General features: G+C 39.5%; 1 protein-coding gene across 1 annotated transcript; it reads right to left on the bottom strand.

Moving 5' to 3' along the window:
• Window positions 1-2,503: 2,503 nt before the first annotated feature.
• Window positions 2,504-6,093, bottom strand: LOC143363490 (uncharacterized). The gene is made up of 4 exons (XM_076804065.1): window positions 5,983-6,093; window positions 3,070-5,859; window positions 2,883-3,005; window positions 2,504-2,759 (listed from the first exon to the last, which is right to left on the bottom strand). The coding sequence occupies exon 2, from the start codon at window positions 5,533-5,535 to the stop codon at window positions 3,418-3,420; it is 2,118 nt and encodes a 705-aa protein (XP_076660180.1). The 5' UTR covers window positions 5,536-5,859; window positions 5,983-6,093; the 3' UTR covers window positions 2,504-2,759; window positions 2,883-3,005; window positions 3,070-3,417.
• Between the last annotated feature and the right edge of the window lie 9,806 nt (window positions 6,094-15,899).

Genomic DNA, 15,899 nt, shown 5'->3' with positions numbered 1-15,899 from the left:
ACGCGGTTCAACGGGGCGTTGCGGTACGTGCGCATTCCGGATCGGAGGTTTGGTATTAGACCGCTTATGAAGCTATCGCGTGTCAATGCGTCTACGTCAGCAACGTTGGGACGCGATCTGTCGCAATCTAGTATTGCGGCTCGGAGGTCTTTCACGCGGCTAATGAAATCGAGGATGTGCTCGTTCGGTTTCATATATATGTTGGTCATTTCGCCGCGGTAATGATCAACTGAGTGTCGCGGTCCTAGCACATCTTTAAGGCGATTGCAGATGTGGGCGACGGTGTCTAGGTGTTCGTCTTCTATAGCTGTGTAGGCGTGGCCGCGTAATTTTGTAATTATCAATTTAGCCAAGGTTTGCTCGGCTTGGATCGACACGAGGTCACGGGCGCGACGACAAGTGCGTACGAATTGTAACACGGGCATGTTATTCCCGTCGAACGTGGGGATCGAGTCTATAGCGGCTTTCATCGTGTAGCTCGCGCTCTCTGACGGCATTTCGGGTTGACCGTGGCTTGGGCCGGGAAGATTACGACTCGCGACTTCGTCCGGAATTGGTATAGGTCGCGGCGTCACGCGGTGATCTCCGAGGGCCTTAGTATCTCCTTGCAACTGGGAGATTTGTGCGCGGAGACTCGCGTTATCTGAAAGGGCGTCGCGGAGGGAGTCGCGGTCTTTCCGGTACTTTTGTCTTGCCTGCTCGGCATCGACGAGAAATTGTGATTTTTCCGCTTCAAAAGCAACTGCTTCTTCGCGGAGTCTACGCTCTTTCTCGCGGAGTTGGCTCTGTAGCATTTTAATTTCATCTTCGGACATTTTCGACGAGTTATTGCGAAGATTTCCTGCGGGACCGTCTGGAGTTTTTGACATTTTGAACCGTGGTGGTTGAGATCCCACCGCTGCCACCAATTTGTTACGTCCCGCGGTTGGTTACGCGATGGTAAAGACGCTTCGCGATTTTACCGCGGAGAGACGCTTCAAAATTACAACCATTTGGCTCACTCGACTCGTACGTTCGAAGTCTAGCCGGGTCCACGGTTCCACGTAAATATGTAGATATGCTACTCACCAACAGTCCTGGACAGATTGCAAGAAACAGAGACAGATGGGGCAGCCGTGCTCCCTTTTTTTGTTTTTTTTTTTTATTTATTACGCATTAGGCCAGAACTGGCCTATCAGCGGACATACATAAAGAAATTAGTGCTGATAATAAGTAACAGACAATACGCCTCTCATACATCAATTATTCCGCATACATTCAAAAAATATTGACCTAAGACTAATTAATTATAAAATTGGAAATGTCACTTCTACATCTAATCAAATAATTCATATAATATAATGCAAAACTGCGTACATCCAGAAGCGCACGAAAACACATACATACATCCGCATTTGTAAAAACATACTCTTACTAACTAACAAACATGATAAAAAATTAACAACTATAAAAAGACTAACTCAGAGATACTAACTAATACATCCTCTCTGTTAAACATTGATATTGTTAATCATACAGAAGTCTCTGATTATATACAAGGCTTTTATATTTACATTATTAAGGAAGATATCGATCGAAACGGGATTGGTATTGACGGTGGATATCAAACTTTGAATCATTTCCTGTCTTCCTTTAGAACGCAGGGGACAATGCCATAAGAGATGGTCAATATCTTGAACGGGATGAGAACACTCACAAGATGAATCAGGAACCATCTTAAATCTCGCCAGAGATTCTCGGGTATTAACATGGTTTGTTCTCATTCTACCAAATCGAACTATAAAATCTCTTGGCAGATCGTAACCGCCATACCAAGGTGATTTTTGAGGTTTGAAGAATTTTTGCCAATAAAGAACACCTTTGTTATTAAATATTGAACTAAGATGAGCCAAGAATTCTTTCCACATATCTTCCTTATGCAAATCTCTAAAATCTGTGTAGGGGATCTTGTGTAGGGGTGAGTGAGGCTTATTGGTGGCCTCTTTAGCAAGTTGGTCAGCTAATTCATTCCCTTGTATCCCACAATGAGAGGGAATCCAGATAAATGTAACATGTTTGTCATTGTGGTGTGCAGAGGCCAAATCAATAATTTTGTGTTTAATGTCGACGATATGAAAATTTGTTTTAGAGCTCATACCCAGTAAGCAAAATGCTTTGAATCTGCCACTAAAATTTGACACGGAAGTGCCATCCATCTGCCGCCGCATTGCCATATGTATTCCAGTAGAAAATCTGCCACGCCATATTCGTGCCTGTTCGTGCCACACTTTTGCTTCGATCAGCCTTCGTTATAGAGGGCAGGTCCGTCGCAATAAGAAAGGGGTAACCTTGTTCTGAAAGTAAATATCGGGAAAAATCGGAATAAACGACGAGAGGGAAAATTCAATTTACAAATGTATTTATTTTAATCTTAATTTATTTTTATTTTACATATATTTGTATTATATAAATTTATTTGTTTCATGTTTATAATCTTAAGAAAGAAAACGAATAGACAATAAAATTTAAAAAAATGAACTGTACAAGTTACACGAAGGAAATAAAAATAATATAAAATTCAATTATCATAACAAAACTGTTATAAAATAAAAAATAAATATTCAAATCTTAAAATAATGGAAATAAAACCCTCGAATGGAAAATAAGGTATGGGGGCGCTTAAGAAGAGTTTATTAACAATATATTTATTTATTTATTTTTGTTATGCTTCCTCTCATCAGCGGACACGGACAGCACACCACTCTTGAAGTTTCTCCTTCCTACAAACAAAAAGGGCCTTACATTAGAACGTGATATGGATATGTGTTCTGTTCTCATTGTACAATCGATATATTTGGAAGAAAAAAAATTTTTTTTAATTCTAGGATAATGTATATACTCACTTTGCCATTTCCACTTATGAGATGAAATGTCTTCAATTATAACTACACAGCACAGTGCAGACAGGATCTCGAAGCAAATAAAGATGATAGATGATAGGCATCCAACCAAGCCTGTGTTCCTAACTGTTCATGTTCTGTTATTAAGAATATAATATCCTTTTGTTTACCTTTTTTCTTTTTTGTTTACCTTTTGTTCTTGGAATAGATATATTAATGAAAAATTATGTATGTAGACATCTAATTGAAGCTGATTTAATTTAGCTGCTAGCCAAGGATACAGCATTGTATCGGGGTAACATTTCATTTCATTAATCAACTCATAATAATACTGTTTTGACATTTGTTCCAAATTACTTTCGGTGGTAATCCTGGTAGTAAAGCATTCTCGGAAAAATAGGTATCTGAAATAATTAAAAATATTTGTGAGTACTATATAAAGTTTAGAGTACTAAAATAATACTATACAATACTGCACGGAAGATATTATTGATTATAACATAAAGTTATTTGTTTTCCATGCGTATCTTGGAATAAATTATACTGTTTCACAATGAACCAGCACAGCGATAACCCACTGGGACATTCCCAATATGTTATCGTCTTCTTCATCTGTCGACGATTCGTTGGAAACGTTCATGGCCTCCAATGGCATTCGGTAACATTTTGCCCTAACATCTTCCTGGCTAACATATGTTATTTCAGTGCTCAAAGTATCGCATTTAAAAATTTCTAGTGCTGGAGATAACAAGGCGATATCATAGAATACATCAACTTGTAGAAATCTTTGTACACCTAAGCGAAAAGAATTTTCATGGGGACTAATAGATGAAATTATACAAACTGTGCCATCGTGTAAAATGCAGCAATTATCGTGCTCGTCTGTGCCAAGCAATAAGCTGTGAATTTGAAGTTTGCGGTAAGAAATAGCACCACAACTATTATGAAACATCATAGATGCCTGAATGGTGGTTGAAGAATCACCTCCTCCCTTATTACTGCCATGATGTTCTATCTCACTCATTCTATTAGAAAATTGTTGAAGGGGTTGTCCTGGCTTTCTGCAATATTTTCTAAAAATGGACATGTTGCTTTCATACGGGAAAGCTGAAAATGAATCTAATGTACCAAAACGTCTGACGTCATCGGCCAAGTGGAGAAGACCGTGGACATTATAAGAATTAAAAGTTGGGCCATAGAACTTTTCACAACGACGAACAAATTGTTGCAAAGCTGCTCCTGCAAACTTTAAATATTTGCTAACAAAAACCTGTGAAACCATTATTCTTATCGCACTGTGCAGAAACAAGAAGTGTCGATATACATTATCCTTCAGCACTCCATAGGTGACAACTGGACCAGTATACAAAAGAAATTGCCGAAATTCTGTTGCTTTAAATTTGGAAAATAAATCTATTGATCTAGGACGCCTTGCAAACTCGGATGGACAATATTTATTGATCCTTCTCATTCTCTCTGAGATTGTGAAAATTTGTCGAGAAGATAATTTTGAAAATGGAGAATATTTGCCACACACCCAGGCAGATAATAATTTTTTAATGACACCTAGACATACGAGATGCATATACTCGAATGGCACCTGTGATACCATTCCTATTGGCATCAAAGCTAATGGACTTTGACCGTCTTTATGATGATCCTCATCGGAACACCTGGTATATTCTTCATCACTTCGTAAAGGATGTGTAATACCATTGAAAACCTGACGTCCTCTTTCCTGTGTACCACAAACTTTGCACTTGGAACAAGGTCGATGAGACATATGGCCTTTGTGATGAAGTATAAAGGCTCGAGCTGGTGCATCAGCAATAAAACACCTTAATACGACTGGAATTTTTTTCTCGTGGAACGTAATGCCTCCATTTGAAATTATCAAGTTTATGTCAGAGACAAATTTTTGAAGATAACTGTTACAATCCTTGGGTTTTTGGGTGCCTTTATAAATCCCTACTACAATGGGTTTACTATTTAAGATATTTACAATTCTGACTTGAATAGGCCAAATTTGAATTGTATTGGAATTATCTAAACTACATCCGTCCACATGAAAATCCAATTGCAACTCTTCAGGAATTACTGAAGAACATTGAGATAACTGTTTAACTATTTTCAACTCTACATCAAAATGAACATACTCTCCTGGTTCTACCACAGAGGTGACCACACTGGTACGTGGTGTACCAATGAGCGTTCTTATATCTTTCGGCAAACTAGAAAAACACGAATGGGTACGTAGAAGAGATAAGATGTTGTTCCCCTGAGTGTGCGTTAAATTATTGTCCACAAAGCAAGATGCCAAACGATCACGAAATGATACTTCTGAAACAGTACCAGCGGACTCCCAAACCACATCATCGCATGAAGAGGTAGAAGAGGAATCATGCGTAAATGAAGATGTGGTGGGAATATTAAGAAGACTTTCATTATTATTATTATTACTGACAGGCACGGATAAGGAAGACGTGCTGGGAATGTCCTGCAGATTATCAACATTAGGGGGACTTTGTAATTCATTGTCACGTGAATACTTCCTCAAATTTAAGGTTATTTCGCGCCGAATACTTCGTTTTTGCCTATCGCTTAATTTATTATACGGTTTTCGCGAAACCGAATTTTTCAAATATCTACGATCCATGGGGGTAAAAGAAAACTGAATAAAGAATATACAAAATATATAATAATGTGTTACGTGTATTGGTAACAATACCACGTGGCAATACTTATCTGGCGTCTTCTCTGCTTCTATCCTTCCTTCCTTCAAATCCACTGCTCATCCAGTCTTCACTGCTTCAGAGTGAATTCACGAACTTAACAATTAGTAATTAACTAACAAAGTAATCACTAAAAACAAGACGGAATCAGAGCGCGTGTCGAAACACCGACACCTTCGTCGTGAGAGGTGTTGTTTCCGGTCTGGTGTCGCAAACTGCACTGCGCATGATCCCGTAACGCGCAACACCTAACATACGCGCATCATAAATTAAAAGTTATACATATTATAGCTTTAAAAGAAATTAATGAATTAAAATTAAAAATTAAGAATCAAATTAATTAAATTAATAATGTGTGCATTAATATTTACGCGTATTATTGTGTTAGATCCTTAAGGGCATGCGCACAGTTGGCGCGGAATTTGAATGTCATTTGTTTATAACGACCGCATGCAGAAAAATGCAACTCGCTACGGTCATTCGCTATCGTGCATCCCATAGAGACGATCACATTTCGAGAAGCGAATTTCGTAGAAAATTGAGGCAATGGAAAAGGTAAGTTTCAGTCTCCTGTATCATATAATTAATCTAAAATATTGTATATATTATCGGTATATCATTATATTATTTTTCATATGTTTTTCAGATTCCAAACCGTCGTCCAGAGAGGACAATCCAGAAGCCGGCGAGGTATAAGACCACCTCGTCGGATGGGGAGCCTCGGCGACGGAAACGCCCTTTTGAACCAGCGAGTGCTCTTAACTCCGATGAGGAGCTCCAGAGAGTTCTGGAGGCCGATTCGCCGGAGAGTCATGGAGCAAAGTCGACATCATTGCTCAATCCTCCTCCCATACCACCACCAACCTCCTCCCCAATAGATTTGTCTGCTTCCTCCACGTCCTATTTACCACCACGTCCTATAACACCACCTCCTATAACACCACCAAGTCCTATAACACCACAGACCCCCGCAACCATCACAACCATCACCCAATTTGAGCAACTGATGTCGCAAAACGCGAAACTGATGTCTCAGAACGAACACCTCGCAAGAAAGCTGGACCTGCTGGATAAGAAAATGGATCAGTATGTAATTTAAGAAATTGAAATTACAGTATGATGGCAATATTTAACAAAATTTACTTCTTCTTTCTAGAATATTGGAAAAAAGGGAGCAACCTCGTACTTATGGGAGAAAGCCGGAATGTCTACCTCTTCAAACGAGGGAAGAGGTAGACAACTTCGAAAACTGCTCCGAACAGGAGTACAGTAATGTGGTAAGTGTATGCATTTATTCCATTGCTATATGCGCACACACGTGTGAGTATATATATTAATGATATAACTTATTATTTTTTAGGTTGACTTCTTTGCCCATGTAGGAGGGTACAATCTAAAAGAGGCACTGAGTGCCTCTTTTAGAGAGGCTGTCTGCGACAGCCTCCTACCCTCATACACGTGGTTTGGCACGGACAGTTGCCAACCATTGTGTCCCACGAAAATTGTGCGGGCCCTTTTCGGTAAGAATTATTTATTGCTTAATACATTAACTTAATAAGCTTAATATGACCGTGTAAATAATCTTTCTTAAATAATGTTGCAGATGCAGTTTGCGAAAGCAGATCTCTCGCAAGGCCCACTCGCCTCGAATTTCAAGATTCGATGCGAGTGGTCCTGAAAGCTCGCAAAGAAAGGGTCCGGCACAAGAAGCCGTCGGGCAGTACGGCGAGATATGTTAACCCCTGGCAGCAGGCAGAGTAACCGGGGGCGCAAGTGGAGGGAGGAGTTTTAGTGGGTAAACCCTCGCTGTCACATCGCCCCTCTGAAACGGGGGGCGATCGCTTGGGGAGTCCCACACTTTCTCGGGGTTGGAATGGCCCCGAGAAGTTGTGCGTAACGCATTTAACCTCCCTCCACTGAAAATAAGAAAAATAAAAAATAAAAAAAAAAAAACACCAAACAGCACTTTTCAGTGCTCCAAACAGCACTTTTTAGTGCTAATTTTAAATTATATTAAATCATATTTTAAATTAAATTGGCTTTTTTAATTGACTTTTTAAATTAAATTATATATTTTAAATTATATTATATATTTTAAATTATATTAAATTATATTACAATTATACTAATTGTAACAATTTGAAAATAAATTCAATTGAAATAAAAAATTAATACACATTAAAAATATTCCGTCATCCCTTTCCATATTCTTCTTTCAATCTTCTTCGAATTCACTTCCTCTCGCACGCACACTCTTCGCGCTCTTTTCTCTCTCTGTCTCGCACGCATACTCTTCGCGCTCTTTTCTTTCTCTCTCGCACGCACACTCTTCGCGCTCGTTCTCTCTCTCTCTTTCTCGCACGTACGCTCTTCGAATTATACAACACGGCGCTTTGTCTTTCACGACACATTGTGGTGTTTACGCATCACTTTATCTTTATTACGCATTGAAACTTAAATAAAATACCTTTTCCCACCCTACACAGGAAGATTTACTTCAATTTTTCCCGATATTTACTGTTAGAACAAGGTTACGTCCGTTCTTAGTGCGACGGACCTGCCCTCTATAACGAAGTCAAAGTTTGGCTCCCATGCCGCATGATGCCGCATGGAATTTTACCTGTAGGCTTCGCATGGATGTGACAACCATCTGCCGCCGCATTGCCTTATGAATTCCACGACACACTTTGGTGTCACAATCAAAGCACAGGAGTTCCAAATTCTGCTTCGAGCAGGGTTTGGTACGAAATACATAACTCTTCTGCTTCGAGCAGGATTTGGTCGAGTAGGCATTTGGCTATCTGGGTAGTGGGGCTCTGAAGACTTATTATAGCACTGAGAGAGTCTGAGCAGATTGCTAATGGCCTTTCGCTATAGTAAAAGATGTCTATGTCCTGAGAAATAGCTGCACACTCTGCTATGAAGACAGAAGCTGTCGGATTAATACTAATAGGGAGATATGTCTGTTTCTCCAGGCAGACAACTGCTGCTCCTGTCGATATCCCACCTTTCACTTTGGATCCATCCGTAAATATGCATAGGTGATTGTTGTAATGATTTCCAACATACTCAATGAATTCGGTGTTGGGTGCTGGGGATCTTTGTAAAATGCGACCTAAGTTGAGATCACACGGAGCTTGATAAGTTGTGGAATTATAAGATGAGGTTATGCATGGAAAGTTGGAAGCTTTGTGACAAATGTCATTAACATTTTGGGTTTCTAATATGCATTTAACGAGGATCTTAGACTTTCCAAGGGCCGAATTGTTAGGGTCTAAGGAAATAGCCTCCAATAGATCTTTGATATATCTATTGGAGATGTGGTTGACATTGGAAATGATTTTCGTTAGATGGGATTTTCCTAGGTATGAAGCTCTGTTTTGAAGATAAGGAATTTTGGATTGAGATAGAACAACATTTGTTGGAGATGACATTCTGAGACCCAGGGACAGTTTGATAGCGCGAGCCTGAATCGATTCAAGTTTGGAGATCAATGACAGATTGCTAGGGAAGTAAACATGAGCCGCGTAATCAAGTCTAGATCTGATTAGAGACTTATAAAGAAGAATAAGAGTTTCCGGGTGGGCGCCCCACCAAACGCCTCTTAAAAATTTAATAATGTTCATTGTGGAGGAGCATCTTTTGTAAAGATATAGAATATGGGTTTCGAAGGATAGCCTGGGATCTAGATGAATCCCCAAAAACTTTACATTGTCTGAATCTGGTATCAGGAGCTGACCTACTTGGAAAAGGGTGCGGCCAATAGGCATATTTCTATTGTTGAAAACCATAAAGTTGGTTTTCTCTAAAGAAAGATCGAGTCCTATTTTAACTAAATTTCTGTTAACCTCTTTCAGAGCCTTTTCGATAGATCTTTTAGCATCATTTAAAGCATAGTTACGAAAGTAAAGGGCGATGTCATCAGCAAACTGGGATATGTGGACTCCCTTAGGGACACCTTTAAATATATCGGCCACGTAAAGGTTATACAGCAAAGGGCTTAATACCCCGCCTTGAGGCAGGCCTTTGTATATTGTCCTCACTCCTTGGAAGCTTGGAGAGCTAGCAAAACGGCAGCAAGACCAATTGGCTATAAAGCTCAGAGTATTAATAGGAATACCTATTTCACAGAGTTTTTTCAAAAGAATATTCCATTGAACGTTGTCATAAGCCGAACAGATATCTAGGAATGCAGCCGATGTAACTTGTTTGAGAGCAAATCCTGTTCTAATGTAAGCAGAAAGGTTAAAGATGTTGTCAATGCATGATCGTCCTTTCCTGAATTCAGATTGGGAATGGGGTATCCGATTGGTACTTTCACACCACCACTGTAATCTATTATTGATCATTCTTTCCATAATTTTGCACATACAAGATGTCGGGGAAATGGGTCGGAAACTTTTATTATCTGACTTTTTAATAAGCAGGATCTGGCTCCTGATCCATTCTTCTGGTATCCTTTTTGATTGAAAGATTTCGTTGTAAATATCTAACAGGTAAAGTCTACATTTGGTGGAAAGGTATTTAATCGATTTATAATCTAATCCGTCCAGACCGGGAGATGAATTAGGGTTGGCTCGTTCTATTGCACAGTTGAATTCCACTAAGTTGAAAGGAGAGTCCAAGAATTGATTAGGAGAGACTACCAGATTGATTGAAGGATTGACAGGGACCCACGGCGGGGATATTTTATTTATAGCGACCTGTTTTTGAAGGTTGATGAAATCTGAATCTACAACTTCTGTGCTTCTCGTAAGAGTCCATTTGTTTTTTAAAATATTTATGTGGTTCCATAGATGAGATATAGAGGTCCTATGTGATAGGCTGGAAGCGAAGTCTCTAAAATTATCTCTTTTTTTCTTTTGAAGGAGCTTCTTGGTGATGGCTACTTGTCTTTTGTAGTTATCCCAATTCAGAGAGGAGGACTGGTGTTTCCATTTTTTGAAAAGAGCCTTTCTCAGTCTTACCGCTTTGTCACATTCTGGGTCCCACCATGGGACAGGATTCCTGTGAAGGTGGTTGAGGACATGCTTCCTGCGAGGGGAACATTCGAGAATAGAGTATCTCATACATTCTGAAAACCAGGTGTAATTCTTAAGAACTGAAGTTTCTCCTTGACGAAGAGCTGACTCAATGTGGTTATTCATAAGGTTACTATATTTTTCCCAGTCGGTTCTTGTGGAGGATAATCTGTTGGTTAACTTGGAGTAAAGGTGTCTAGAGGTTTTAAGTTTGATGAGAAGAGGAAAGTGGTCAGAACCGAGTGGATCTTCTTCCTGTGCTATGAACAGGGAATCTGAGAGACTTCTAGGGGCCAGTATAAGATCAAGATTGCTTGAGGTGTTGTTACGCATATCATAGTGGGAGGATAGGTTATAGTTCAATATGTTTATGTTGTGGTTGTCAATCGCTTGAAGAAGGTTTCTGCCCGGTCCATCTATTTTGGAGCAATTCCATTCTGGGTGGTGAGCATTGAAGTCCCCCATTATTAAAAACGGACCAATGTCTTTAATATTTTGGACAAAGGATTCCCAGTGGGCAGTGGATAATCTACCGAAAGGGGGTCTGTAACATGCTGCTAAGACTATCTTACATTCAGTGTTCGTAATCTGAACACAACAGGTTTCTGTATGAGGGTCGTTATGTACAATAGAATTCAAAATATCGTACTTAAGGTCTTTGGCAATGAGGATGACAATGCCGCCTCCCTTGCCAACAAGGCGATCCTTCCTGACTATGTTAAATCCTGCGACAGAGAATTTTAATTGTGGATTGAGCCAAGTTTCTATACATACTATAATATCTGATCTAGCAGCTAAGCTAGTGATCTCAACTTTCTTACTTAGAATGCTCCTACAATTCCAAAGTGTGATTCTAAGGGGGTTATCCATAATAAAATGTTTAGAAATCAAGATATATTAGTTTTTTTTCAACGATATAGAAGGCTTATATTGTTTAATTGAGACCTGAGTGATTTTTCTGTTTGGTGGAGGCTGTAAATCGAGAGTTGAGTTCGAGGTAGAAGGTGTGGGTGAAGATGGAGGAAGGGTGGAGGATAAGGGAGAATTAGGCAATTTTTTATTGATAAGTGCAGAGGGGGAAGAGGAAGATTGAATCGGTTTGGATGAATAATCCTTCATTGAAGAGCATGATCTGGATGCATTGAGAAGACTGGAGGATAGATTAGGGGGTTTTCTGGTGGAGTTTATTGGGGAGATGGAGGGAGCGGACTGAGTCCAAACGGAGGGAGAGGAAGAAGGGCTTTGTTGACCGCCAATTGACTTTAAGATAACGATATCTGCTTGACTTTTAATTTTAAGTGGGGGGATGTTTTCTTTGGTCGCTGCAAACTGAGATCTGGAAGAAATCCTGTTGTTACCCAAAACTAGTTGACGGGCTTCGAAGAAGCTAATGCTTAATAAATTCATTTTTGTGTTAATTTCTTTCTTAGATTTCAGGGCAGTACAGTCTGGATGAAGAGTAGGGTGATTTTCCTTACAGTGTGCGCAGGATGGCGAATCCTTATTTGGACAATCCAATAGGTTATGACCTACTGACCCGCAATTTCTACATATTTTTGGACTCCGGCAGAATTTGTTGGTATGACCAAATTTAAAGCAACCATAGCAGATTTTGATAGGTTCAATGTAAAGCTCGACCGGTGTGAGAATGAGGTTGTATAATTTGATATTGTCTGGTAATACGGTACCCTCAAAGGTAAGAACGACTGACTCACTTGGAACCCACGACCAATTCCCGTTTTGAGAGTCTTTAATTCTCCTATTAAGCCTACGTGCATTCAGAATAGGAACTGGAGAGTCAGAGTGATTAATTATGTCTTCTAATTCGCAATCAGTAGACCAGCCTTTGATGATACCTCTTCTGGTAGTCCTGAATTTGGGTATAAAAGTGTTTACCCCTTCAAGATCTGGTTTGTTAGTTTTAATAAATTGGTTTGCTTCAATAGATGATTTAAATTTGATTGAAAACCTTCCAAACCCTTCCGGTCTGATTTCCTCTACCCCTTGGTTGACTTTATTCGGAGCTTTGGCCAGCATAAGGGCATTCTGGGAATTCCTTTCTTTCACCGTATTTTTGTCAAATATAGCGGAGACAAAAGCCGGGCCTTTATGTGAAGTTGGATAAAGATTGCCTATGGGAGGCTCGCGTCTTCTCTTCGCAGAGGAAGAGTCTGACATTTTATCCTGAATCTTACCTACTATTCCAGGGGATGGGGGAAACACGTCTACAGATTTTCTCTTATTACTTGAGTTAGATTCAGCCGTGCCTGTTCCAATGGGAGTAGAACTTTTGGAAGTCATGATGGCTTCACTCAAGCCTAGGGCCACATGGGCCCAGGCGTCCGATGAACGATCTTGTTGAGGCACTGTTAACCTGGGATCGGCTATTTGAGACTCTGAAGATATTTACTTAAAATATAGGGAAAGGCAAAAAAGACTTTATTGAGAATTTGAGAAATTGTCTAAGAGACAGGAATAGGAGATTGCCGAGGAGAAGAGGTTAGTCGACCGAGTCACAGTATGTTCGACGGAGGAATCCAGCCGTGCTCCCTCGGATTGGCTACGGAGAATGGGTCGGTGTCCTTGTCCCTCTTAGGTCGATGGCTCTCTCTCTCTCTGAAGATGCTGGTCCTGATGCTGCGCGGCCGCGAGATGGTGCGGACGTTCGCCGAATGGATTGGATTGTTAGACACGAGAGGGCGAAATAACTGGCGTAATTAGTGTTTACAACCGGCGCGACGCGGCACTCTCTTGCGCGGGATTGGCGGGTAATAAATGGCAGGATTTGAATGGTTAACACTAAATATATATATTCAAAAAGTAGTTGGAATACAAAGACTCTTAATACTAAGTATTGGAACAGGTAGATATAGTAAGAGGTAGTAACGCTTGAAATGGAAACGCGAGATGTTGACGCGACCAGGTCGCGGATGAGAACCGACTTCCTCGGGAATTGTCCAGACCTCCTTCGCTCGGAGATCGCGTGGAGGGGCGCGTGACGTATTACGCGTCGTAGTGGGGCTCGCTGGAGCGCGGCGACGTAATGTCGCGCATCTTGGCGCGCCTCGGAGATGGGAAATACGGGACTTAGAATTCTATGTGATATAACGTAGTGGCTATCTATATATTATACAACTTATGACCTAACGCGACATTTAGTTATAACCAAACACAACATTGTAGGAGTGTAATATATTTCTCCAAATAAAAGACGTGTTATCTCTTTCAGTATTTATTTTAATCTGAAGCAATTTGTTATGTAAATAATTTTTGTTGGTAGGGAAACCAAAAACAAAATAAATGTTAACAACTATATATAAACAAATTAATCGATACAGAAATCTACATTATCTACAACCGCCACAACATCCCGACGGGCGCGACATCTATTCAGAAGCTAACGCTACATGTCGATAGGCGTGACATCTAGTTATAACCTAGCGCAGCAACACGTCGGCGGACGTGACACAGTCACCGACGAGTAGGGCTGTGCGAGTACCCGAAAATGCGAGCCGAGCTTAGCTCGGCTCGATTGTGCGAGTCGAGTCGAGTACTCGCACGATGCGAGCTACTCGCACCGATGCGAGCTATCCGCACCGATGCGAGCTGCTCGCAACGAAGCGAACGGCTCGAAATAAAATCAGGCGTAAAATGACATGATGCGAGTTACAGCGGGAAGATCAGCACATCGATATTATCAAGCATTTTAGTATATTGACAATGCTAAATGTTTGCGATGTTTTATTATATATTTTGATAGTGAAATGTTGATTCAGAATTTGTATAACCCTTATTGAAAATAATTATGCAATAACAACTATTTCCTAGATTTATGTAAATAACTAGATGTGAAGAACGGTATTTTATATATTCCTTTATATTATACTCCGGGGTTCAGTGTACAGTCGTAAAAATTTGTTGTTGCAAAATTGTTTATAATGTTGAAAATTAACGTTAAACTTCGTTAAATAGTTTTTGAAGGAATGGATATATAAATATTGTATAATATTGATGTGTATTTATACGAGGTCGCCGCCGCGTCTACAATGTATGCTGGCGGTTCGTCGGCGTGCTCTTTGATCGGCGTGATCTTTGGTCGGCGTGACAGCTACTAGATGACATGTAATGAAAACTCAGGAAAAATTGCGTTATATAATTGCGTTAATTGTCTAGCTAGGAAGTAGATTGAACTTTGCTGCCACTACGAATTATTTGGTAGTTAGCATGATTTTGGACCATCGTATAAAAGATCGACTGTTATCCACGGAGAAGAGCCAACAATTGCAAATTGAAAAATGATTTCGAGATGAAAATCGGTAAACTTTTTACAAACATTAAAATATTAACTAAACAGAAAGTATGACGAGTGTTGAACGTAGACATCAGATCCTTTTAAAAGGACCTAGCCGATTTATGTTCAAAACTGCCCTTAGAGGTTTTTCAATGATTAATGAACAATTCGAAAGCTGACTAAGAAAAACCCCTCTGAGTAAAATTTCAACCCCCTATCTTGCCCATGAGGTTGGTTACAGGGTAAATTAGATTTCGCGCTTCTCCGCGTATTTTCCGCACTCTGATGCTTCCTAAAATTCTGAAAAAATGTGACATATTTTGGATTCTAAGGCTGACTTTTGATAATTTTTTCAGATTTTTTTGTTACAAACTGTGGTCGTAAAAAAATGAAAAACCTCCAAAAAATCGGAAAAATGCAGATTCTTCAAAAATGTGAAAACATACTATTCTACTGTTTAGTTCCTTGTTAAAGTACTATAACAGGCAGTGTCGTCAATTTTTTTTAGATTTTTTGTTGTGAGACATCATCGTCAAAAAACAATAAAAACCAAATTTTTTCGACGTTTTTGCTATTAGGAGGAAAGTTACATTTGTTGGTTTTATCGCAGATATATATTAAGTAATTTTTAGCATTATTAAATTGAAACAAGTAATTGTTTGACCTAAGAAATGTGATTTAAGAGAAAGAATAAATTGTATTTTGTGTGATATATACCAGAATGTTCGTAAAGTTTTGTAACATCGCCAGACGCGTCGAACTAAGGAGCGGATATGCTGGGGTTCTTATCCCGTCGGTGGTAAATGTTTTTTCCCATACATCATTTTTATTTTTTCAATTTCTTATATTATTTATTCATGTGATTTTAACAATATTTTTTTAATGTTCTAAAAATATTGAAGTAACATTGATTAGGCAATGAATATTTATATTATTGTGTTCGTCCACGATTTCCGCCAGATATGAAATTGCTTGT

This window comes from Halictus rubicundus, unplaced genomic scaffold (genome assembly GCF_050948215.1).
Source record: "Halictus rubicundus isolate RS-2024b unplaced genomic scaffold, iyHalRubi1_principal scaffold0049, whole genome shotgun sequence".
Lineage (NCBI taxonomy): Eukaryota > Metazoa > Arthropoda > Insecta > Hymenoptera > Halictidae > Halictus > Halictus rubicundus.
This window is presented reverse-complemented; position numbering and strand designations above follow the sequence as displayed.

Coding starts and splice junctions, on each gene's coding strand:
- LOC143363490 (XM_076804065.1), bottom strand. CDS start 5,535: ATGGATCGTAGATATTTGAAAAATTCGGTTTCGCGAAAACCGTATAAT.